Raw genomic sequence first — 25,825 nt, 5'->3', positions numbered from 1 at the left:
TTGTCAGTTGGTCTGTTCTGCTTCCCCCTCTGTCTCTGGTGAATCCTCTCACCACCCCTGCATCTCTGGCCTCTACCCCAGTTCTGTATGCACAAATAAATATTAAAAAAAAAAAGATACTGCCTCAGGCCCTCCCTGGTGGCACAGCAGGTTAAACCACAGCACAGAGAAGCTAAAGCCACTTCAGCACAAGTTCGATCCTGGAGTTGACCCACATGGCGCGGCAACCTCTCCTGACCCGCCCACTGTTCCCCTCAGCAGTGCAGTACTTCGTTGATCTGCTTGCTCTGCTCTCCACTCTGTCTCTGGTGAATCCTCTCACTGTCCCTGTACCTCTGACCAGTACCCCAATTCTGTGTTCATAAATAAATAAGGCTTTAAAAAAAACATACTGTCTCATATCTATAGGAATGGGCTGTATCAAAAAGACCAATAACAAGTATTGGTGAAGACATGGAGAAAAAGGAATCCTATTTAATGTTGGTGGGTATGTAGATGGGTTCAAAATAGTATTTTGATATTTTTACCTGAAAATGAAAATAATTTGAAGGGATGTTTGCGTTCCTGTGTTTACCACAGTACTATTTACAATAGCCATGGTATGAAACAACCTATGCAGATGAATAGATCAGGAAGATGTGTTATATGTAAATAATAGAATACCACTCATCAATTAAAAACAACAACAACAACAAAAAAACTCTTGCCATTTGGGACAACTTGGTATGGAGCTGGAGGGGGTTACACTAAGCAAAATAAGTTCAAAGGAGAAAGTCAAATACTAGATGATTCACTTACATGTAGAATATAGAGAAACAAGACAAATGGTCAAAGAAAGGATCAAACCAATAAGCAAAACAACCGTAGAAGTCTGACTATAGAACTGATGTAAGGGGAGTGGGCAGGGGAAGAAGGGAATGGGGAAGAAATAAAATCATCAGACTGGTTAAGGAAAGTATGGATTATGCTTTCAATGTAAGATTATATAGTCATCAAAAGAATGAGGGTGAATTTGTTTTATATGGAATTATTGTCAAAACGTCTTAAGGAACTAAATGGTGCAGTATATATCATTTGCTCTACTTTATGAAAAAAGGAGGAGAAATATTACATGTAGATATATACTTATTTTTATCTATTTTCCCCCTTTACCTTCTTGTATATGTCAAATATCTCTTAAGATTCTGGGAGCACTTGCTGCCTCTGTGGGAAGAATTATACTAGAGAGGAGTGGAAAAAATGTTTTATTGTATATCCTCCTAACACTGAGTTTAGAACACAATCAATATATTGTGCTATGTATCCAAAAATAAGCACATCCAAATTTTTATGAATGCATTTTGCCCTATGCATGTCAAGACAAAAAGAGATTATTCATTAGAAGAACAATTGTACTCAGCCCCAACACTTTAAATGTTCCCTTTTCTGTAAACAGAAACAAGGCTACTACTGGTAAAATGCTTACTTCCTCTCCTAAATCCTATCAGATTCTACTTGAAGGCATGGGCCATGGAAGCTCACTGCCACACCTCAGAGAAATAGAAATAAGACCAAAACTGGAACATAATCGCCTAACTTGCAGAGAGGTGGAATGAAGTCAATTTGGTGCCTTGGCTGGATGTCAGGGAATTACAGCTCCATTTCAGCTTAGTCAGCTGACTTGTATTCCTTAGCAGCAAATGAGATAAAGCCCATCACAGACACTGCTTATTTCTTTACCTGCTTGGGAGCTGTGAAAATTAGACTAACATTTTATGAAGAGTTTGGAATCACTTGCTAACAGAGTGTTAAGTGAAAATTCTATACTTCTGTGCTTTCTAGTTCTTCTTTAAAGGAAAGCAACAACAACGTTCACAAAGTGGCACAGAATTGGTCTTTGGGTGGCCAGACTGGAAAGAGATGTCTTATTTTTGAGTTTCAGTGTGGGCCTAGTCTTTTACTTTTTTAACAAGATGTTTTCAGCTCCAAGAATCACCATTTTTATGAATTATCCCTCTGTGCTGTACAAGAATTACATTCTTGAAACGTTTCCAAAGCAAGTACATAGGGTCACATTGAGCGTGTACTTCCACCTCCCACATGGTTATGGGTGCTGAATTTATCCCAACTGTTTTAATTTTAGCAATTCTTTTTATATACTTTGGAAAGAGAAATTAGCAGTTCTTTTAACTTCTCTTTAATTTCAAGCACATTATTTGGAAATGAGTTCTATACTTTATTATACTTCTTACAAGATTATGCTTTTCTAAGAGGAATGAAGGATGTTACTAAAAAACCAGATCTATAAATTTAAAATGGATTCTAAATCAAAGTGACAGTCCCTAAAGCATGTTCATGGATTTTGTTAAAAAATGTTAAAGATAAACAATTTTAGATTCCTTAAAGAGTAGTGGAACATTAAGCTCTGTAGTCAGTATTTACCGAGTTTTCCTTTATGATAAACTGGTGTTGTAGTATATATTTGGTCAAACAATGAAAAATTTGGTGAGAATTTTCAAAAGATTCCCAGCCAAGTCAGATTTTTCCTCTCACTCTCCTTTTGTTAATAATGAAGATGCTGGTAACAGCAAGTACTAACTTATCACTCAAGCCTCTCTGCTAACCCTAGATTAAACTGAACCTTAATTCTAAATTGTTGGCTTTTGCCTTCAAAGTCAGCAATCTCTCTTCTTGTATCCATTTTCATTTGTTCCTTACACTCAAATTAAACCTGTAGGTTTTAACATTTTTATCCTTTGGACTCAACAGATTACTCTCTACTTTCAAAGAATGAATTCTTCACGTATGAGGCATGCAGAGCAGAGTTTCTGTGGGGGAGATGTGTTTGAACAGCGCATGCCATTTAATTGAGAAAGGGGAAAGGATGCAGTGGAATCTGAAAACCTGTTGGCCAGAGATGGAGGTTGTCTGGGGTCAAGAAAAAGAGTTACAATTTATTTACCTTTGGTTCTTCTAGTCAAATTGGCTCTTTGCTCCCCAAGCCTGGGGAATCAATGAGAATATGTTTGAGGCCCTCCCTGGTGGCTCAGCAGCTTAAAGCACAGCACTGAGAAACTGGGGCCACTTCTGCAACAGTTCGATTCCCGCCTGCCCCGAAGGTGACCACATGGCGTGGCAGACCTCTCCTGACACGCCCGCTGCTCCCTTCAGCAGTGTACGTCGTCGGTCTGCCTGTTCTGTTCCCCTCTGTCTCTGTTGAAGCCTCTCACAGCCCCTGAGCCTCTGGCCTGTACCCCAGTTCTGTATGCACAAATAAATAAATCTTTAAAAAAATATGTTTGAGTAAGGAAACTAAAATCCAAGAACAGATTGTATAAGAGAACAACAAAGTTCAAGGATTAAAACAAAAAAGAAGAAGAAGAAAATGAACACATTTAGATATGGCAGTTGGCAAAAATTTTTGATGATTTAGCAGCAAAAATTGATTCTGGGCCTTTTGACAGGTAGATAAGGCTATTTGGGAATTCTCAAAGATGTGGGAATAACCATTCTCTTAGAATTAGTTAAAAAGAATTACATTTTTTAAAAATTAAATAATTCTTAAAATTAAGAATCCATGCCTCCCAACCTTCTTTCCTAATTCATGTACTTTCCCCCTACAACATGACTATGACAATAAAAGCTCTCTTGTTTTCGGTAAACTTTTCTTCACTAGTATATAAACTTTATGAAGGCAGGGATTAATGGTGATTTTTTTGCTGCAGCCTTCAGCATATAGAATGGTGCCTGTCACATAGTAGTCACTTAATAAACATTTTAGAATACATCTGCACATCTGTATAAACCAGGGATTTGCAGGACCTATTTGGGCAACAACAAATAAGCAATTTGGCTAGGTTATGGTATATTTTAGGGATAAGTTTGGAATAAATTTGCAGAGACTATCAGTTTTCCTCTTTTGCATTAGATGAACTAATGAATATCTCTGAAATCTGTGTATGAGGGTTCAATTTCTGTTCATTGCTATATTTCCACACCACACTACATCCAACATATGATATTCAGTTAAGATCTGTTGATGAAATGAGTGCATTTGGAATTTCTTAGATTATGTTAGCTTTTGAGGGATTTAAACAAAATCTAGAGGATCTACAGAGTTGATGGCTAGGAATCCCAGAGATTGGGACAGTTTTAGGGGTCTAATTCCATTAGAGTAACACCAATTATGGCAACAATAGACCTAAAGTGTAGATTGGCTCAAACTCAATAGTTTTCCCTTATTTCTGAGACAGTTCCTTTGCTTGTAGCTGAATTTCTGCACTGTGGTGATTTAAGGACCAGGCTCCATTCATCCTGCATCTCCACTATATATTAAGGCCTTGTTATTGCACAGAAAATGGCTATACAAAGAATAGGAAATAAAAGCTCCATCTGAAGACAAAACTTACCATTTCTGCTTATTCTCCACTGCTTAGAACTCACACTATCTTTAAGGGAGGTTAGGGAATATGGGCCCAGACTGATTAATATGTCCTTTTCGTTACTAGTTACCTGCTTTAGGGGGGACACCCAACATTCCCTTCAGCTACACTTTCTTATCCATAGGTCCAGATGTGGCTTCTTACACCCTGAGATAAACAGATAGAAAGGCAGGTTACCTGCCCCCTGCAACTCCCTTTCTCCATGTGTAATGGTGAACAAAGATAGGACATCTAAGATAGCATCTCCCTTCTGAGTGAGGAATGGGGAGTGTGCAGTCCCTCACGCACAGATGACATCTATCTGGTCATGTATGGTAAAGACACCTTGCGATGGAGCAGTGGAGAAGGTCCTAGAAGGGACCCAGGCTATGCTCTTTGAGAGGAACAATCTGTCCTGTCATGGTTTTCTTTAGAACTTTCTAGAATGTCTTCTTTGCTTGTTACTCTCACAACCACATATGTAGTAGATGTTTGAGTACGCCCCTTTGGAGCAGACAGTTTATACAACCTGCTTCTGGGCTAAGTTTTGGGTTCTAATAGTTGCATACAATTAATCTAGCAAATCTTCTTGTTATGTACATGATATTTTGTTAAGTTTCAATAGAAAGCAACCATATCCTCAGTTCTTTCTGATGTAATCCTCAACTGTTTTATTTTATTTGTTCCTTGGTCTTCATGCCTTGCCTCCTCTCCAAATTTATTTGAGACAGACTTGAGTAGAAAAATAATTCCCTTAGCCCTAAGTCACTTTGCAAACCTGAGAAACCATTTTGCTTCATTTTCACATATTTTAGGATCTAGAAGTAGTCTGATTCCCTGGCCCCCCTTTTTTTTTTAAATAACCTTCCAATTCTTTTTCATTTCTGAAAATGTAAACTAGTAGTTCCTCCTTGGACTCAGTTCTTTCTTGTAATACCCTTCTATGAACAATGAGAAAAACCAGTACATGCTAACATCCTTGCTACTTGGAACCATTTTCCTTAGAGCTGTAAGGTAAATATGCAGGCACTTCTTCATATTTTCCAAGTTCAGTTTATAGTTTTATCAAATGTCACCAAATACTTTGTTACTGCACAACTCTGGTGTTTTCCCCCCCAATTGTGATATCTATGTTCCTTCCACCTACTGCCCATCTGTTAAGCTAATATATATTTTTTGCTTTTGTAATAAGCAGAATGCAGCCCCCCAAATCTGTAGGAGTCTCGAATCTGCTGCTTTGGTCTATTATTGAGCGGTAAGCATTTTTAAAAAAGCATAGGTAAAGTAGTTTTCCTTGAACTCTCTTATCTGTCTAAATACAGATCTTCCAAAGGGAACTCAGTTTTCATAAATCTCCTCCCTGGGAGTTTTCATAAACTAGGGAAGATTAACTCTTATCACAGGGGACTAGAGATTGACACTACACTCACACAGACTGTCATACATTCTAATACCTCCTATCTGGTTTAAGAGTTCATTCTTCTTTCCTACATTCTTTCCCCTAATAGCCTAAGTCTCCCTTCCCCTTTTCCCATTAAGATGGTATTAAGTCTAAATTTTAAGCCACTTCAGGGAGTGAACAATTTTTGTCTGGTTATTCCCAATGTATGTGAGGTATATAAGTTAATAAAATTCTGTTTTTCTTTTGTTAATCTGTCTATAACAGAGGTCACAGCTTAGAAGTTAGAGGGTGAAGAAAAATTATTTATCTTCCCCTACAACACTCAAATATAATAACTCAAATACAAGTTTATTCCTTAGTAACACACACGTGTGTGTGTGTGTGTGTGTGTGTGTGTGTGTATTACCTTAGTTATATAATAGACAAAGGTGCGTATTTCTTAAGTGTGGACAGTTTTCCTTGATGTAGAAATTCAGGATCTAGATATTCAGAGATCCAGAAATGTTCCATGTCATGGCTCCCTCATCCCTTTGGGTTTCTTTAATTATATCCATCTAAGCAGCAGCAAAAAGTGTGGAGGCATCTTCCTTTTTAAAAAAAGTCTTGGCCACATCATTTTCATGCATGCTCCATTGGGTATTCTCAGTTGTATGATGACACTTCAATAACTTCAAGGGGAGTTGGAAACATAGTGACCAAGAAGTAGAGGAGACTGTTTTGTTATCTACCCAACAGCCTGCCATATAGACGTCATTCCACTGATCTGAAGGCCCAGAGTCCTCCCAGGGTAACAGGTACACCAGCTTATAGATGTATATCTCTTCACTGTTGATAAGAAGTTCACATTTCATTAGTCTTTGGTTTTCTCTTCTGTATGACTTACAATTTGTTTTTTTTTAATTTCTCTGCATTTTTCTTTAGGGGTACTTTAATTTTTTTTAATCTCTGAACTTTCTGCTGTTTTATTCAAGTTACTCAGTGTCCTGATTATAAAGCCCTCAAATAATGCTCTTTCCTTACCCATTGATGCCATCTTCCTGCTTCATGTAAATCCTCTTCAGACCCTACTCAAGAGTTTGGTGAAGAAAAAGCAGCTGAGTATTACTGGTCAGAGAATTAACATTGGCTCATGTTTTCTTATACTCATTTTGTGACTGAATCCACTTATCATTGTATGGTACAGAACTTACTTTATTTACATTATTTACTAACAAAAATTTCTCTCAGCAATATCCTAGGTCATGTGAAAGTCAACATTTATTGAATATCATTTAAATTGACTAACATTGACCGATTGACTTCTTCACCAGTCAGGGCTTGTATGCTTTTGAAAGAAAGGTGACCCTAAAATATATTGTTATTCCAAAATCACTGTGTGTTTTCTTTCTATCCTGTAAATTGTTTCTCCCAATAATTTTTCTTAATGAATAAAAACTGAGTTATGTTTCTATTGAACATGTAGAATCAACCTTAGATTTTTAAAACAGAAACAACATTCTCATTCTCATTCCTCTCCCAATCTCAGCACCTACTCCAGTTACTCACATATTTATATTCGAAAAAATGTTTAATGTTTTCTGTCAGTCACTTAAATATACCAAGATAAACATACTTAGATGGTTTAAACTTATTAAAAAGAGCTAACATTTACTAAAGAGCTAAAAAAATAAATATAGGTTGCTGAGCTGGCAAGAGAGAAGACTGACTTTCCTTAAACTCATACCACTTTGGACAGAATTGTAAAGGAATCCAGGCCTGTACTTTGACTCCTTACTCAACCTACATTTCTCACTTTGTTGTCAACTGTCCACCAAATAATGTCAGAAAAGTTATTTTAAACATTTAAACATTTCAAGCAAAAATGTATCTTCACCTTAAATCATGTTCAAAAGGAATTCCTTAAACTGGAAAAATCTGTACTGGATAGAAAAGAGAAGAGTTGGAGCTTTAAACTATAAAACTAGGATAATTAAAACCTTGGCTTAAATTGTGAAAATTACAAGGTACAGTACATGTATTATATACTTAGAATACTTGGCAATTTAAATATATAATGACTTAAGTCCCTTCTCATTATTTTTTGGTGAGTAGTGGGACTTTATATTGCCTTTACACCTATCTCTTGCTATAGTTTTCCTTTTTGTATTCCTCTTTAAATGGCAGGGTCAGTGCTAAGAACTTCAGCTTGTTAACTACTGTATTCTTGGACCTAGCAATGGTGCTATCACGGTTATTAATAGATTACCTCTTAAACTCCAAATCTTCCCTCCATTTGTCCCTCTCTGTAACAGTTGAGCTGGGCCCTAAAAACATTTCTCTTTGGGTAGCTGATCAGTCTTTGGCTTTGTTCTGAGAGAGCTTTAGAGAGACACTGCAAGACAGCAGAGGAAGGTGCTTCTTACTTTGGTTCCAGCCTACTTTCTTCCCTCCTGAGGCATTGCTTTTGATGGCATATGGAAGTCCCACTTGTACTTACAATTTGGCAAGTACATAGTAAGCACCTTTGTTTAAAACAGTCCAGCTTTCTGGCACCCTGACATAATTTTTCATAATTCAGTGGGCCACTGACTTCAGAGATCCTGAATCAGCCTTTCGCCTTTATATTCTGTAAATTCCCCCAATATTTTCCCCAATGAATATGATAAGCAATAAGAACTGTGAGTCATTCTTAATTATTAAAATAGAAACATACTCATTGCCATTATTTCTCCAGTTACATATTCATATTAGAAAAAAATATTTTTATGTTCTCTGTCAACTATTTAAATATACCAAGATAAAATATACTTAGATGGTTTAAACATACTAACCAAGCCTTTAGATGGGGTGGGGGGCGCTGGCAGGGTTGGGAGACTAAGGGTGGGAGGGGAAATTCTTAGTCTCTTCTTTGTATGTCTCTTCTCTAGGGAAAGTAGCTGCTCTCTGCATTTACAATTCATTAATTATGCCTTTTAAAACTTAGTTATTATGGCCTAATATGAAAATTTTACTGTTCAATTTATTGCTATAGACCTCCTGTCTTAACGTTGACTGACCTGACTGTCCAATACAACTTGCTTGTATTGAATAGAATTTTAGGGCAGAAGGCAATGGGACTACTGAGGAAGGGAAGCAAAAATACACCTCCCTCCTACTGTTTATTCATCTACCAATTCTCTCCTGGCCTGGGAAGACAAGCAAGACTGTGCTATCAATGTCTCATCTATTATACGGCTGCCAAAGTCTCAGCCTAGGCCCTTAACCCAGGGCACCTCTTGCTGGTGTTTCCAACATTATCTCTTTAAGAAAACAAACAAAAAATATCACTACTCCCTATAATGGGACGTAATATTTTATGGCTGCTAGATTATGCTCCATGCTTTCTGTACTTTGTCTTTCTTCTTTGTCAAGAACATGATGCTGATTCTTAGCTTAGATCACAGTCCGTTTTCAAAATGTGACTGAAATGTGAAAAAAATAGAAGAACATTCATACTCAGATAGCCTCAAAGAAAATGTAATTATCAGGAAAACATCTAAGCAATATATTCATGGGACCATGAGAATTTTAATTACTCTACATTTAAACAGCTAGAAAAACAAAATGGTAGAAAACAGGAAACTTCTTTAATCAAGAAAAGTCTTTGTGGTTGTAACTGATGAATATGCAAAAGCGCCAAATTTTTTTTTAGGGCACAAAGAATTGCCACATATGCAATAGCTGTTTTTTAGGTTGTAAGAAGGGAATAGATTTGTTAATCAAGTGTGTCAGAGGTTTAAAGAGATACACAGACATTTTTGATTATATGAAACAAAAAATATCTCCTAGGCAGAATACCTAAGCACTGATTTTCAAATTAAAATTTCCGGTAATTAGCATTATTGTATTCATTCAGTTAATCAACACCTGAAGGCAAAATCTCAGTGTTTTGTGAGGTTCTAACAAAATAGTACAGATTTTAGAGATGATTCTCACAAGAATTTTACTATCAAGCTCTTACAGAAATCTTATTTTCCCATAAAATTTTCTTAGTTTTAAAAAGAGGGATCATTTCCCCAACTTTATACCCTTGCTTATTCATTAGTACTCCCACAGCCCATCATCCTACAATTCAAATTTTTGCCTGTATTTTATTTTTTGATGTTAGTGGAAATTTATTCAGTCATATATGTTTTTGATTAGAGTCTAACTTAGACTTGCTTGCATTACTAATAATTATAGGTAACCAAATGGATGAATGAATTACATTTGCACACTCATTCAAGATTTCTTTAGTCCCTACAAGTGCCAGGCATCAGGGTAACAAAGGTGGGTCAGACACTGATCTGACCCAATGAATAGTAATATTTCACTCTCAGGGGTTTCTCAGTCTGGTAGGAAGAATAGATGTAGTACAGAGATATACAGGCATCACTTACAGGCTACATAAATGTGGGAATGATCAATTTTGCCTAGATTTCCCCACTTCACAGAATACTAAATGGAGGCACAACAAAATTAGGTTATTCACTAGCACTCATACCGCTATGAGGAAAAGCCTGCATGTGAATGCAGGAAGTGTATCTCCAGAGCTCACACTGTCACTCACTAGGCTAGCTACTTCTTGCATTTGATCTATGCAAGAGAGCACATAGTTAATTATTTCAGAAATGCATTTGAAGGATGATAGTCAATTCCTGCTACTTCTTTATATGCCTGTGGTCCACATTTCATTTTTCTAACATGGACCTCTAAAACCAAAGTAAGCAGTGAAAATCACTCCATAGTAACATAACCAAAAAGAAATATGGTAGAAAGCAGGAAACCTCTTTAATCAAGCAAAGTCTTTGTAACTGGTTGATTAAATCTGCAAAGGCTGTTGTTAATTCATGGTTCCAAAAAAACAGCAGCAACATACAAGCTGTATACTTGATAGAAAACCTCTCAGTCACCAAGAAGCCTAAACACCATCTTTGAAAAGCAACTTCCTCTATGACTATACCTTTGACCACAAGGTGATGACCTTTAAAAGTGGAAATGGTGAGAAATTCATTATACCAATCCTTTTTTCCAGGTGAAATCACAGTAATACCAAAGGTAGCTTGTAAAGAACAGGAAAAAAAAAAACAGTAAAACTCAGTTGTGGATGAAGAAGGAATAATGGCATTTTTGAAATTCTGCTGGATTGCATTCTTGGAGATAACGGTCTGACTACACATTTAGTACTAGCTGAAGAAGACACTCCTTTTTCTTCCTTCAGGGTTTCCCTATTCTCCATATACAGTTTAGAGATCTGATAAGTTTCAGATCTGTAAGAAATTCTTTTTAGTGAGAGTGAGTTGAGAAAGATACTGCAGAACACAAAGTGACATAGATGCTAGGATGTAATTGGGACTCACTGAGGGTCAAAGAATTCAAAAAGAACTTGACAGTCTAACCTAGACTGCACAGGTAGTCATCAGGTAGACAAAGTTGACAAGAACATTCCAAGAGTAATAACTTGGAAAAGGCATTAGGCTGAGAGGCAGGCAGAGCTGGGTTGTGAAGAGCTGTAAGTGTTCACATCAGGGTTTGAAGTTTACCACTCTGGCTACCTAAAGAATCACCTAGGAAGCCTTTAAAATGATACCTATAACCAAGTCTCACCTTAGCAATTGAGTCCGGATCTCTGGCAGTGAAACCTAATATTAGAAAAAGCTTGCAAGGTGACTCAGTGTAGTCTGGGCTGGGAGTTACTATTGTTAGCAATGGGGGACATTTAACCTGTCTTAAGGAGACCGCTAGGTTTACATCTCAGGCAGAGCACCTTGGCTAGAAAGAGTAATGAAACCACCACAGCATGAAATCTGTCACCTATTTTCTTCACAAATTCACAATCAGCCAAACCATGCAGTTGGAAGTTTGAACTTGTAAGCTCCTAGGAACACAGGTATTATAAAGCTACATAGGTACTGGTGTCTGATTTGGGTGTGTACCAAAGAGGAATCAAGAGAAGGGCAGTTAATGGCACAAAGCTGAGAAGAGAGACTACCTTAGAAAGGCAGCAGTGAAGGAGTACGGATGAGGCCTTTCTCTTATGAAGTGCAGTTTTCCTTCATGGTATTATGACTTTTGACATTTCACTCAATGATACCTGACAAATCAACTAGTATTTTTGAGGCTGTTTTCAGTTAGAAAAAAATGATATACTTTTTAGATACAGGATTTTTTTTTTAATCCAATACCTCCTTGTTGAGAAAACTGAAAACAGAAGCATCATTCATTTTTCTTTCAATGGGGATGTCAATTCTGTAATAAAAATTTTGTGATCTTACATAAAGTCATTTCTACTTCTTCAGAACACAAAGAATATGTAAAGAAATGTAGGCAGAACAGGATGTTCTTACTCTAATTTTGCACACCTGCTAACTGTTCCCCTTCCATCATAACTTTATTTAAATCATGGCTATGCTCTTAATTAACAATTTAATTGGTTGGTGCTTTCTTAATCCAGTTCTCTGGGGGCATGGTTTTCTGTTTAACTTTCTTGTTTTAATTCTTCAGCAAAACCATAAAATTTAATTAGGGAAGTAACCAGCTTTGTAACAGCAGTTCTATGTCTAATTAACCATGCTCTGACCAAGCCTTCTCAGATTCCTTTCAACATTGCACATGCATTTTGCATTTGTTCATTTCAGATAAGACATCGTGAATTTACAATGTCTTACAAGCATCTAGTGGAATCAGGAAAAAAAAATTTAAGGCTTTCATAGATGCTATTAAACTAGGGGATCTAAGAACAAGGCATGGGATCACTACCTTACTATGTGCATTAGTTTACTCTTGCTGCAGAGCAAGGTATTATAGATGGATCAATTTAAACACCATCTGTCATATCACAGGTTTGTAGGTCAGTTCTGGAGTTGCAGCTCCAGAAGACTTTTGTTGGGTATCTTACTGGGCTAGAATCAAAGTGTGGTCTACGCTGGACCCGAACCTCAGATTTGGGTTGGTATTCTCCAACATCTCTTGGTTTTGGCAGAATTCAATTTCTGGTAGTTTAAGCTGGACACTCCACTACCTTGTTGCCTGTCATTTGGAACTGACACTCAATCTCTTATAAGCCATTGGCTTTCTTTATGTGGCTGCCAGAGGTGGGTCACAGCCCAAAGTTTTATTCTTTGAAATCAAAAGAAATTATTCTCTGACTTCATTTGTGAATAACTGGAGAAGCTCTGCTTTAAAGGACTGATGTGACTAGATCAAGACTACTCACAGGTTATCTCTCTTCTGCCATTTAGTATAAGATATCAAGGGAGTGATTATCCTATCATATTTACCAGACCTGCCCACATTTAAGGGAGGAATTATGCAGAGTGCATTCTTCAGGTGGGAAGAAATCTTGGGTGTCATCTGGGAATTTTGCCTACCACTCTGCACTTTAGGGAAAGAAGGCAACTAAACATTGGGAACTCTTCCTCTCTTCCCCTCTACGGCAGTGCCAGGGTATAAAAAGGAGCTGCTTACAATGGCCCCAATAGCTCTATGGGATATAAGATGATGGACAATCATATATTTGTAGGAGACTGTTATTTCTGCCTAGTCAGAATTCCTGCTTTCAGTAGTTTAAGTGGATCTCTTGATGCAGTCATTTGAATTTAAAATGACATTGTTAACTTGCTTTTAGACAGAAATGTGTTTAGGCTCAATGCCTCAAACTTCAAGCCAATAAAACATTTCTTTAGTGAAAGGAAATGATGAAGAGTGTGGAAAGAGTTAGCACAGTGACCTGAAGCTGCTATCCTGTGGAGGCAGCAAACTGACTCTGGGAGGCCATGTGGGATATAGACCTAAGAAGAGTGACTCACTGTTGCCTACACTGGGTAAGCAGTTCAATTCATGCTGAACAGCTGCTTTCCTTCTCGGAGCCTGGAATTCTAATATGTGCTAGGCAGAGGGGTCTCCCGGACCCCAACAAAACCCCAGAGACAAAGTCTATAAAGAGCATCTTTGGTAAAAATATTTCACATATGTTACCACAACTTGTTCCTGGGACAATTAAGAACATACTGTGTGACTTCACTGAGAGACGATTCTTGGATGCTTGTGCCTACTTTCTCCTGGAATTCACCCCTTTCCTCTCTGCTGATTTTGCTCTGTATCTTTTTGCTGTAACAAATCAGAGCTGTATATAGGAATACAGGTGGAAAGGTGTATTCCACCCATTGGTCACTGAGCCTAGGTGTGGTTTTGGTGACTCCAGACACAAAGATTAAACAAAGAGCATAAGGATCACATTCTGAGACTAGAATCTTCTGTCCTGCACTTGACCTTACTCTTCTGCACTGTGAACATGATTGATCAGAGATGCCAAAGGCTGGCTTTGCATGGGTTCTAGAGGCCTGGGGCTGTCTGGACATGGGTTCCATTCCAAACATCCACTTCCTTCACATCTGCCTCTCCCAGTTTCCTCATCTATAAAATAGCAATACTACCATCCACCTCAGAGGGCTGTTAAAACGAGGCAATTTATAGGAAGCGCTTAGCACTGTGACCAGCACATAACACTCTGAGGGTTTGGATTCATTCTCTGTGTAGCAGAATTACTAGAGCATCATCAACATGCTAGTGTTAACTGTTCTCTTCCCTTCACTTTGCCCTCTCTTGCTTACCACCCTTTTTTGCATCCACTCTCTTAGTTGTCCTTTAAGCCCCTTCTCATCTATACTCTCCAAGTTTATACTCTCCAAGTATTTCCTTAAGGACTGTATGAAAGTACTATGCAAGTTTGTTTAAATGTGTACGAAGTGGCAAACTGTAAACATGCTGTCGTCAGTGTCCCTGGTCCTATTTATACTCAACATCTGTTTGTTCTATTTACAATAATCAGTGAGTTTTATCAGTACCACTCCTAGTTCTCACTGTTGTAATTTTATTGCTTTTGGTGATGGTAAATGATCACATAAATATGCAATTTTATTTTCTCAACGTTGTAAGTCCTTCCATGCAAATATATTCACAAATCACACACACACAAAAATCCTTTAATGGGGCACTCACTGGTGGTGCAGCGGGTAAAAACACAGCATTAAGCAGCTAAAGCCACTTCAGCATGAGTTCGAACACTGCTTGCCCCCGAGGTGATCAACATGGCACAGCAGACTTCTCCTGACCCTGCAGACTTCTCCTGACCCGCCCGCTGCTCCCCTCAGCAGTGTACTTCATCAATCTGCCTGTTCTGCTTCCCACTCTGTCTCTGGTGAATCCTCTCACTGCCCCTGTACCTCTGGCCTGTACCCCAGTTCAGTGTGCATAAAATAAATAAATCTTAAAAAATATATTTTAATAATTTTTTCAGTAATTGGCTGAGTATATTTGTTTCTGAAGTAGTGGATTTTAAGGTAAAGTGGCTACTTTATTTTCCAGTGCTATATCTAAACACTTTTAATGGAGACATAAACTTATACTTGAAATTTGCTTTACTTTTGCAACTTTTGCATCCCTCCTGCATCGTTTACATAACCTTCGGAATTTACTGCTGAAAGGTTATAATGCGATTGATGATTGTAGCTGACTAGAGGAAAGTAAAAGTTGCTATCCAGAAGCAGAAATCCTTGGAGGAGGGAAGGCTTCAGGAAGACTTAATAACTACGTTCTCTGTTACTGAACAAAAATCATACCAATTTGGAGACCAAACTCTGCATCTTTCCTTTGGGCCCTTGTAATGTGACATCATAGTTAGACTGGATATTGCTGGGAATGAGGATGAAGAAAGGAATAAACCGAAAAGCTCAAAACTTCATTTGTAAATAATTCAACATTTGAAGGGAAGATGTCAAACAAAAAAAGTCTGAAAGTTTTATGATTACAAATACTTTAAGAAGCCACCCAATCTGTACTTCCTACCCCCCCCCCCCCCACCCCAGTCATTTTAATACCATCTCTTGGTAGCTCTTCAGTCATGCAGGACAATTTTTTTTTATCCCATATTAAAAGATTAATGAGACCTCCTTAGTGATTTGCTTTGCTATCCATTACAATGAAGCTAAACTACCACATATTTTATGTTTGCTTCTGTTCTTGGTAGACATGGAAAAGAACACATCCACACTTTCCATCAACATCACTTAGCTAAAGCGAACACGCAACTATATGCAATAATGGGAAAATTAAAAACTAACTCTAAAATCCATAAAATTCATCACAGATTGAATAATCAGAGCCCTTCAACCTTTGCCAAAAAATTCTCTTATCAAACCCACTGAAACATAGCAAAAATTAATTAACTTGACTTTCTAACTTTTATTTTCTTCAATGAACTTCTGAAGTTTTAATTAGAAGGCAAGTGTCTAGATATCAGCAGGAAGATTTCAAGAAGGTAAAATGAAGCTCTGGGAGATTATAAACTAAATTCACTCATTAATTTAAACTTGACTGCACTTCTAAATATTCCAGACCCTCATTGAGAATACAGCTAGGCTACTTTTCTCATGAAAGTTGGTTCTTCTAATGGAGATGAAAAATAAGTTAAACTGTAATGGAGAGTGGCTCAGGTAGATCATTTTTTTGGAATAACATTAGCTATCCTTTAAAATCTTTCAAAATATGTAACAGTTTTCTCTCTTGCTCAATTCCAATTATTCAACACTAGGTAGCAAAGTCCTGTAAGCACAAAGCACATGAGAGCCCTGGTAAATGAGTAGACAGACACTCATACCTTAAGTTGGTGGTATATTTTCTTCAGAGCATTCACGTCCTCTTCCGTGTTGGGAATAAGCCTTATCACCTTATCACTATAAAAAAGAAGAAGGAAATAGTAAGAAAGGTATTTACATTTGAAATACCTTTCAAATGTAAAGACGTAGCCACCTCTATTTTCTTATCTCTGCTAAAACTGAATTTGCTTTTAAGAAGAAACAACAAAACTTTGGGCTGGCCAGCAGGCATTTCATCCAGCATTTATAACTTCTAATTCTATTGGTTTTTCCCTCCTGTTTTTTTTTTTTTTCATCAGCTTTTAAAAATTATAAACTTGTTTAGGCAGAGAAAGGTAAAAATACAGACCTAATGGCAGGGACAGAATTTTTATGAATAGCTAGGGCAGAACCAAGAAAGAAACTTCCTGAAGACAAAAGAAAAGTCTTTCTTTAAAACAAAATTTCATAATGAAAAAGAATGTGACTTTTAATGAGATGACATATAAAATCCATATGTTATAGAATATTTTTGGCTTGGATTCCTTCCACATTGGAAGAATAAAGATTAGTCCCCCTCTATGGGCATCTTGATTCTTTGCTGCAGAGCTCCAACTGGTATGTGAGGGCCAAACTTGATGGCTGTCAATGGTTTAAGGTATATGCCTGAGCTAGTCACAGTTGTAGTTTTTTAAACAGTGGTAACAATGTTAAGTGAATTCTTATAGTCATTAAAATTTTACTGCAGCTGAAATTTTATTTGAACACTAAGTTTCTTTCAGGCAAGATCCTGAATTGACTAAGGAGACCTGAAGTGTCATGCTGTTTTCTAGAGAGTTCTTTTTGGCGGTTACAGGTCCCCCAGGTGTGCCAGAGTGGTAAAAAGATATTTTTAGTTATGTCATGATAATACAGATTACAGAACACAACTCTGTTATATATAATACTTATTATTAAACATATATTAATGGATTAACAGAAAGGAATCACTGAGAATAGTAAAAAAACTTTCCTTAAGATCTTAATACAAGGAATATTTTTTCATAATTCTATATGACATTTTACAAAGACTTAATCTGAAGTAGATTATATATAATATGTATAAAGTAGCATTTTATAGAGAGACACATAGATAACATGGAACAAAACCCATAATTTAGCTCTCCAATCTCAAAAGTATACCAGGAATAAGCATGAAATTTTCATGCTTCTCTATGGTTTTAATACTTACATGGCCAGAAGTATCTAAGTTAATATGGAGTATATCAGACCCCTAGAGAAACTTCTAGAGTTGTCTAGGAATGATCCTTTGTGTTTACTCCAACATTTTGTCTTTGTTACTTCCTACCTTATCTTTAGTTCTTTGAATTAAAAGGCCCTTTCTTGATAATTTTATGTATAACTACTCTAATAATTTATACAAAATAACCTCTCGTATTATTTTCATGAAGTCCATTTTTTCTAGAAAGAAAACAAGAAAGTAGAAGGCAAAAAAATTTAGTCACTGTACAATAGCTGCAAATATGACCTTTGGAGTTTAAGTGTGATAACTTTTTTTTTTTTCATTCCTGGTACACATTTATCTGACCTTGGCTTTTCTCGGATCATTATATTCTGGCTTCTCTCAGCTGACCAAATATAATTCTTACATTGAAAGACAAAGAAAGACAACTCTATTGGGCGACATGGTTGTTTTTGAGGGATGGATCACTTGACAGCTTGCTGAAAAACACCTCCATCTGGGACCCTGTCAGCTCCCCAAGAGTGCAAAGAAAGCAATCTGTAGCTGTTTCATAGTCATGGGAAGAATTTTTTTTTTCCTAAATGATGTCTAATTCAAATTGACAATCGGTTCCTCTTCTGTGAGTGTAGGGTAAAAGGGGACCACCCCTGGGATTATTTAACCCTGAAGGTGATTGCTAAAATCCAGCTTTGTCATTTTTATCATAAATAATTCACTTCATCCATTCTTTTAGAAGTCCTCAGGTGTGACTTGAAAAACATAACATATTTATCATACTTATAACAAGGCGAACAAGAAAAATATTAGGAAGCCTATGAAATATAATTTTTAACCAACACATCAATTATATTAGAAGACTAATGGCTAAGAGCTCTTTTTTCAGCATTAAAACCAAATGCTACATTGATGTCCCTCTTGGACATCTTTTTGTATATTCTATTCTTAATCACATTTTATTCATTTTCCATTCTTTTATAAAACCACATAATTTCAGGAGCACAGCTTCATACCTCTCTGTGTATATGGTTCACTTACTCACCATCGAAGTTCTATAACCATCTTCCTACCACACCGCCCCCTCTGTGCATTCCTTCAAAGTTTCTTCCCCTTCCACCCTGGGAAACACTATAATTTCCACAGAATCTTAGTTTCTTTTTGTTGTAGTTTCCAGTTTGTTTTCTTTGGTTATTTATTATCCGCAGATGAGTGAATCCATCTGGTAATCATCTTTTACTTTCTGACTTACTTCACTCAAGACCCATCTATTTTGTCCCAAAAGGCATGATTTCACCTATTAAAAAAGCTGAGTAGTATTTCCATTGAGTAGATATCCCACAACTTCTTTATAAGTGCTTCACTTATATTATTATATGAAATGGAAAGCTTACTCTCCCTAGATCTGGTGCTATTTCTTTTTCTTTCTTTTTGAAGTGAACACTAATTTAATACTACAAACAGGAAGGTTTCATCAGTGAAGTAGCTACCATAACAGAGAGGGAAACCAGCTGGCGTGACTATCTAAGGAAAACAGAAAGGCTTTCTTTGTAATTTACCAGTTTTTTTCCCCAACCACTAGCAGGCAACATCAATTTAAACCCCCTTGACTGCTCTTTGTAATTAAAATGAAGAAATCAAAGGTCTGAATATGGTTAAAGTTAGAGACTATCCAGCAACCAGCTACTCATATGCACACGTGTGTCTAGATATTTCTAACTTGAGAGTCTACAGAAAAAGTTGCCCAATGAAAAAGAAGAGCTCTAAATTACACTTTAATGATATAGTATACAGTCAGGTTATCCTTGATAACAAATCACTAAGTAATTGCAAGTATGTATTTACTAGTGATATACTTTCATTTTGTCCCCTTGCCTTGTAGGACAAATGAGATCATATTGCTAGTATCAAGTTTGTTATAAGTTTAATTACCAATTCTTATGCACCGCTAGGAACTCCATGAGTAAGGAAATATTAAACAAATTTATTCAAGTTAAAATGTATTGTGAGATGTCATGTGACAATGTATGCAACCAGAAAAGAGACTTTTGTAAGAGAACATCATCTCCATTTATGGAATCTGTCTGGGCCTCACTGGCCTCTGTGGAGGAGGGTTGAGTTCTCAGTTGACTGTTGAATTTGATGTCTATCATATTTGTTATTTTTCCATGCCTTACTATGCAACACCTAGGGAAGAATATCTCTATTTTATGGGGAACTTGAGAACTCACCTCACTTTCTTTTAGAGACAAAGAGGTCTTTGAGCTCCTGGCATGACCTCTCACAAGTAATTGTTATGAAGCCCTAAAATTTCTTTGTAAGTTACTTGACTAATTTGTGAAGCCATGCTGGTAAAACTTAAAATATTACAAAATATGGCCCTCCCTGGTGGCGCAGCATGTTAAAGCACTGCACTAGGAAGCTAAAGCCACTTCCGCATGAGTTCGATTCCTGCCTGCCCCGGAGTCGACCGCATGGCGAGGCAGACCTCTCCTGACCCGCCCGCTGCTCCCCTCAGCAGTGTACTTCATCGATCTGTCTGTTCTGCTTCCCGCTCTGTCTCTGGTGAATCCTCTCACCCTCTGCATTTCTGGCCTGTACCCCAGTTCTGTACGAATAAATAAATCTTTAAAAAATATGTATTACAAACTATGAAAGGTTTCTCTCCAACTTCTCAAATTTTCTCTCCTTCTAATAGCCATTGTTAATAGATTCTTGTAGTTCACTCCAAATTCTTCTCTTTACATTTATTCATGTACACACAATGGTTTGATATCATTTTATAATTTTAGCAATTTTTATAAATTTCATTTTTAAAAACATCTGGATTCGATTGGTTTTATTTCAGAGTTTTATGCCTATTCATAAGGTAAACTTAAAAAAAATCATGTTCATTTTTGAATTACCCTTGTCTGATTTTGGTATCAGCATACTATATTCATGAAGTTTACTAGAATTTTTCCATGTTTGCAATATTCTTTGACAATTTGAATGACATAGAAATTATGTTTCTGCCTATTTTGTAGAATATACTCATTCCAGTTCTCAAAATGTGATTTCTTTCTTTTTTTGGTGCAACTTAATTCCTTTGTGGATATTGGTTTGTTCAGTTTCCCTTTAGGGTTCTTCAGTTAATTTTGGTATTTTCATAAAATATATTAATACAAAATATAAATTAAAGGTCATTAAAATATAATTTAAGATGTAAAAGGGTAATCCCTAGGGAAAGGGAAGGTTCCAGATACTCTGCCCCACTCTAAGGAAGGGTGAAGCTGGGCAGAGAAGAGAAGCTAGAAAGACAGGGAGGAGAAAAGAGGCCAAGACGAGGCCCTGCAAGCACATGGAGCAGAGACAGGTGAAGAAGCTGTGTTTGCTTCTCAACCTTGGACTTTTACAAGGCACTTGGGACAATTGGACTGAAACAGTTGAAAGAGACAGAGACCTGAGGGGAGGCTGACAAAAGCAGCTTTATCTTGACTTGAGTTTTGATTTTGCTCTTTCTCTTTCAAACTTGTCTGGGCTCTTCTACCACTTGCCTTAGGGTACCCATCGGAAGATGTCTTAGACTTGGGGAAACATTTTCTGCTTCAGTGGTCCTGCTTTGGGCCAACCCAGTGGTCCTGCTTTGGGCCAACCCACCCATGAGGGGATGTGTGATTTTGTGTGTTTCATGGGAAACTAACTATATTCTTTCTCTTTTCTTTATTGCACACTAATTGTCTTAAAGGTCTTTTCTATTGATGGTCATACATACTGGAGTATGTTTAGTCTTGATGTGGGGGTAAAAACCATTTAAAGTATTCAGGTTTTGGAGTCCTGGGATAACTCCTCACCCTGTCTTATAACAAAGACATATTTGTCTCTAGCTTTGTCCTTCTATGTCCTAAAAGTTATGTTTTTGTTTTTTTTAAAAATTTATTTGTGCACACAGAACTGGGGTACAGGCCAGAGGCTCAGGGGCAGTGGGAGGCTTCACCAGAGCCAGAGTGGGGGGCAGAACAGACAGATCGAGGAAGTACACTGCTGAGGGGAGCAGCGGGCGGGTCAGGAGAGGTCTGCCATGCCATGTGGCCACCCCCCGGGCAGGCGGGAATTGAACTCATGCGGAAGTGGCTTTAGCTTCTTAGTGCTGTGCTTTAACTCACTGCGCCACCAGGGAGGGCCAGTTATTTGTGTGTGTTTTTTTTTTAAAGCTTTTAAAAAAACATTTATTTGTGCATACAAGAGCTGGGGTGTAAGCCAGAGGTGTGGGGTAGGAATGCTGGTGACAGGATTCATCACAGACAGAGTTGGGAGCAGAACAGGCAGATCTATTGAAATACACTGTTGAGGGGAGCAGAGGGTGGGACAGGAGAGGTCTGCTGCTCCATGAGGGGACCTCCTTGGTCAGGGATTGAACTCATGCTGCAGTGGCTTTGAACAGCTTCATAGTGCTGACACATAACCCCTTGTGCCACCAGGGAGGCCCTACTTGTGCTTTTTTTTCTTTAAACTTTCTTAATCAGACTTTTCATAGGTTTATTTTATATCTTTTTAAAAACCATTTTTTTATTTATCAGTTATGGTTCTTCATATACATGATATATATAAATTAGATGCAACATCATAATTATATAATTTCTGCCTCTTTTTTATTAATTCTGTTCTTTAGGTCTACTTTTCTACCCATTTTATCCTTTTAGCTTGCAACACTATATAAAGAAGATACAGGCTTACCACGCATCGAGGCTCTGATCACTCCATACTTACTACCATGGCACCAATAATCCCCACCTGCAGTTTGTTGGCCATCCCTCACACCCCACTTTTTACCCACATCCTCCCTCTCTGCTAGCCCTAACTATTAGTCCAATTTCTAGGGTTTGTTATTGGTTTGGTTTTGTAAAACCATTTATTTTATTAATTTTCAGATCTAGTAATAGTCTCAGTTTTTATTTCCTCTTTACCAAAGAGTTATTTTTGAAGAATGCTGAGAAAATATATATGTATGTATATACATATATATATATGTATATATATACATATATATATATATATATATATACCTATGAAAGATGTTAAATAAGGGAAGATTTAAATTCCTTTAGACTTTGACAATTTTTGATTGAATTTTATTTAATATACTTAAGATAATTTTGGATTTGTCAACTTATTTTTGAACTTGAAAACTTGATTTATGTATTTTGACAATATGTAACTATATATAAGCTCATGACTATTATATCCTCTGGATGGAATACAACTTTTATTCAAATAAAAATGTCTTTAGAAATATTCTCCTTTGGCTATTTGACTCCTTTATAATATTGTCCTTCAGCAAGCATCAGATAGTTGACTTTAATGGATGCTTTTGACTTCCTCACCAAATGATTTTTTTTCCTTAAACCCAAGCAGGACCAATTTTCTCAGATATTCACACCCATCCCCACATCATGAATGAATGTTGATAAGCCTTTAGAGCTTGGATATTCCCTGGTGACTTTTTTAGTAGGGAGATGAGCAAGTGCTATAAATGAATACAGTCAAATTTAAAGGGAGGGTTTTTATTCAATGGTGATAGTTAAGAAAATCATTCTTGTTGAGCATGAACAAAGAAATGGTTGTTTCCTTGTTTACTAAGCTGTCTGCAATTTTGAAGGGCATTAGTTTTTGGGGTGAGGTAAATTCTGTGGACTGCTGAGTGGAGAGACAGGAGAAGCTGAGTCTTCAGTGGTTTTGTTGAATCAACCAAACTAATCTTGTTCTACCCTCTTGAATTTGTTACATAATAGAGTTTTCTTTATTGCATAGACAGCTTGGATCAGATTGTTTCTTATAGGTACTCAAAGCACTCTGCACAGTAATAGTTATTTTATTTAGTTTGGCCATTTTAAAAGAAAATAAAGGAAAGCAATAAACTAAAAAAAAAATTACTGTTAAATCAAAGTCTACATAGATGGGAAAACACATATTGGTATTCTTTTTATCCTTTCTGTAAAACTTTGTCTAAGATATCCTTTAAATATTGATGACCACTTTCTAAACCTGTGCTTGCAGAAGGAAAGATTTAGGATGCTCAACAGCTAAGACTTACACTATGCTCACAAGAAAAATAGGGTAATTTAAAATATTTGCTGTATCTCATGTACAAGTTAATAGTAGGATGCTCACTTACTTAAAAAAAAAAAAACTCATGCCTGAGCACAAAGAAATCCATTAGGTAATCCCATCTAGAAAATTAATGTTTGCATGTAGCTCCTATATTATGAAGTGCTTGGGTCTCAGAGCTGCAGTTCTTTTGTTGAAAGATTGTGTTTTGATGCACATGAAAAATTTCATTAAAAAGCAATAAATAAGAGGCAACTTGGCAGAGAATACTCTAGAGAACTAAATGGGTTCTCCCTTCTTTGGTCATGGTTTATAGTTGCAATATAAAGTACTCAGAACATGAAAAAGCTCCCTGTGACAGTTTGCTTAGGACATGAAGATTTAGTCTTCACTCTTGGATTAAAGCTAGGGTGAGGGGAATGACTTTATTTTTTAGTTGTTGCTGCAGTTATTTTAACTGAGAGGAAAGAAAAACACATAAGTCTTCAACAAACCTACAGATGTGTTTCACTTTGTAATGAAATTCTTTAGAGGTTAAGTGTCTACTATGAAGTCTCATAGGTAAAGATCAATAAATACTTGCTGAATTGAATTGAAATTGGCTTTGTGTAAACTATCATCTTGAACATTTCTGAAATTAACTTCCATTGTAAGGTCTGAGAATTTCCTCTTTTCCCATTAGCACAGGTCAGAGAGGGGAAAAGAAAATAAATGCAACTCTGTTGTTAAATTATTTTCTTACAGTAAGATATTATATTCACTATGTCTCAAGGACTTGCAATATATTATAGCTAATCATTATAGGATACTTCAATTTAGCTCTTGCAGTATTTAAGAATAAGATTCACCTTGAAGGAACCGTTAACACAAAAAAGAACAAATCAATCATTCAACAGATATCTATGTAGGAATACCATGCAAGTCCCTCATGGGGAAGGAAAAGGAGTTTCAAAATATCAGAGAGATATAATTTAGTTGGATACATAAGACATAAATAAACATAAATAATATTAACCATGAAATACTATGTGACCAATGTTTATAACTGATGTAGAAAATATGTACAGAAAAATTTTGCCTGGAATGATGAGAAAACCACAATGAAGGACTTTGATACTTAAAGTTAAGAAGATAGGACCCAGTAGCTTAAATAATCACTGGTGTATACTATTTTTTTGGTTTTGAACTTTGGTTGTGCTTAAGATTCCCCTAAGGATCTGTCAAGATAATTTATTGGGCAAAATATCCTGAAATTTATTTCCAATACAAAACAGATAGCAATACTAAAATACACATACAGAAAGTCTATAAAGGCCAACAATGCTTAGATAAACTAACACTAAGGCCATTGCCTGCCCTGAAACTAAGGAGTATTTTAGTTTCCTGATGCCCTATGTCTGAGAAAGGTAGGGATCAGATCAAAAATCCTCATAGAAAACCTTAAATATTATCACCTTGATGAAAGATGACTAGGAAGAATGCCTTAAGAAGGGAGAGGGTAAGGAAACTTGTTCATCTCAGAGCTGGCTCTGGACAGACAAAAAAATACTTAGTCATAAGTGAGAATTTAAAAATCATATAGGTAGCCAAACAGGATTCAGAATGAAATTCATATTACATTTTATGGCCTAAAAATCTAGAAGCTACATTCCCTCAACTCTAGACTGCTGCCTGCTGAAGGCTCATGAGTGAATCCATTTTAAGGAATTGTCTTTAGCTAAAGGGAGGTGCTCCCGCCTGTCTCAGAGTCAGCCAACATGCAAACATCAGTTGAGGTTGAATAGCTGTCCCTATGCCTTAATTTGAGACACTAAGGAAGGACTAATCCAGCTTCACTGTTCCCCATGCAATCTGTTAAATTTACATTGTAGTTCAAGTTCCCCTTTACTCTGAGCTTCTTTTATTCTCTTATACTTTTTTTTTAAAGATTTATTTGTGCATACAGAACTGGGGTACAGAGGCTCAGGGGTGGTGAGAAGCTTCACCAGAGACAGAGTGGAGAGCAGAACAGGCAGGTCAACGAAGTACACTGCTGAGGGGAGCAGCGGGCGGGTCAGGAGAGGTCTGC

The 25,825-nt window shown here is 36.9% G+C and overlaps 1 protein-coding gene across 1 annotated transcript in view; it reads right to left on the bottom strand.

Moving 5' to 3' along the window:
• CPA6 (carboxypeptidase A6) overlaps positions 1-25,825 on the bottom strand; it is a 236,904-nt gene that overhangs the window by 119,683 nt on the left and 91,396 nt on the right. Inside the window, exon 2 of the mRNA XM_004679817.1 lies at positions 16,457-16,532. Coding sequence (XP_004679874.1) covers positions 16,457-16,532 — 76 coding nt within the window. The remainder of the gene's footprint in view (positions 1-16,456; positions 16,533-25,825) is intronic.

Source organism: Condylura cristata, unplaced genomic scaffold (genome assembly GCF_000260355.1).
Source record: "Condylura cristata isolate star-nosed mole 26May11 unplaced genomic scaffold, ConCri1.0 scaffold00009, whole genome shotgun sequence".
Classification (NCBI taxonomy): domain Eukaryota; kingdom Metazoa; phylum Chordata; class Mammalia; order Eulipotyphla; family Talpidae; genus Condylura; species Condylura cristata.
Note: the sequence above shows the minus strand (reverse complement) of the source record. Positions and strands in the feature narration are given on the sequence as shown.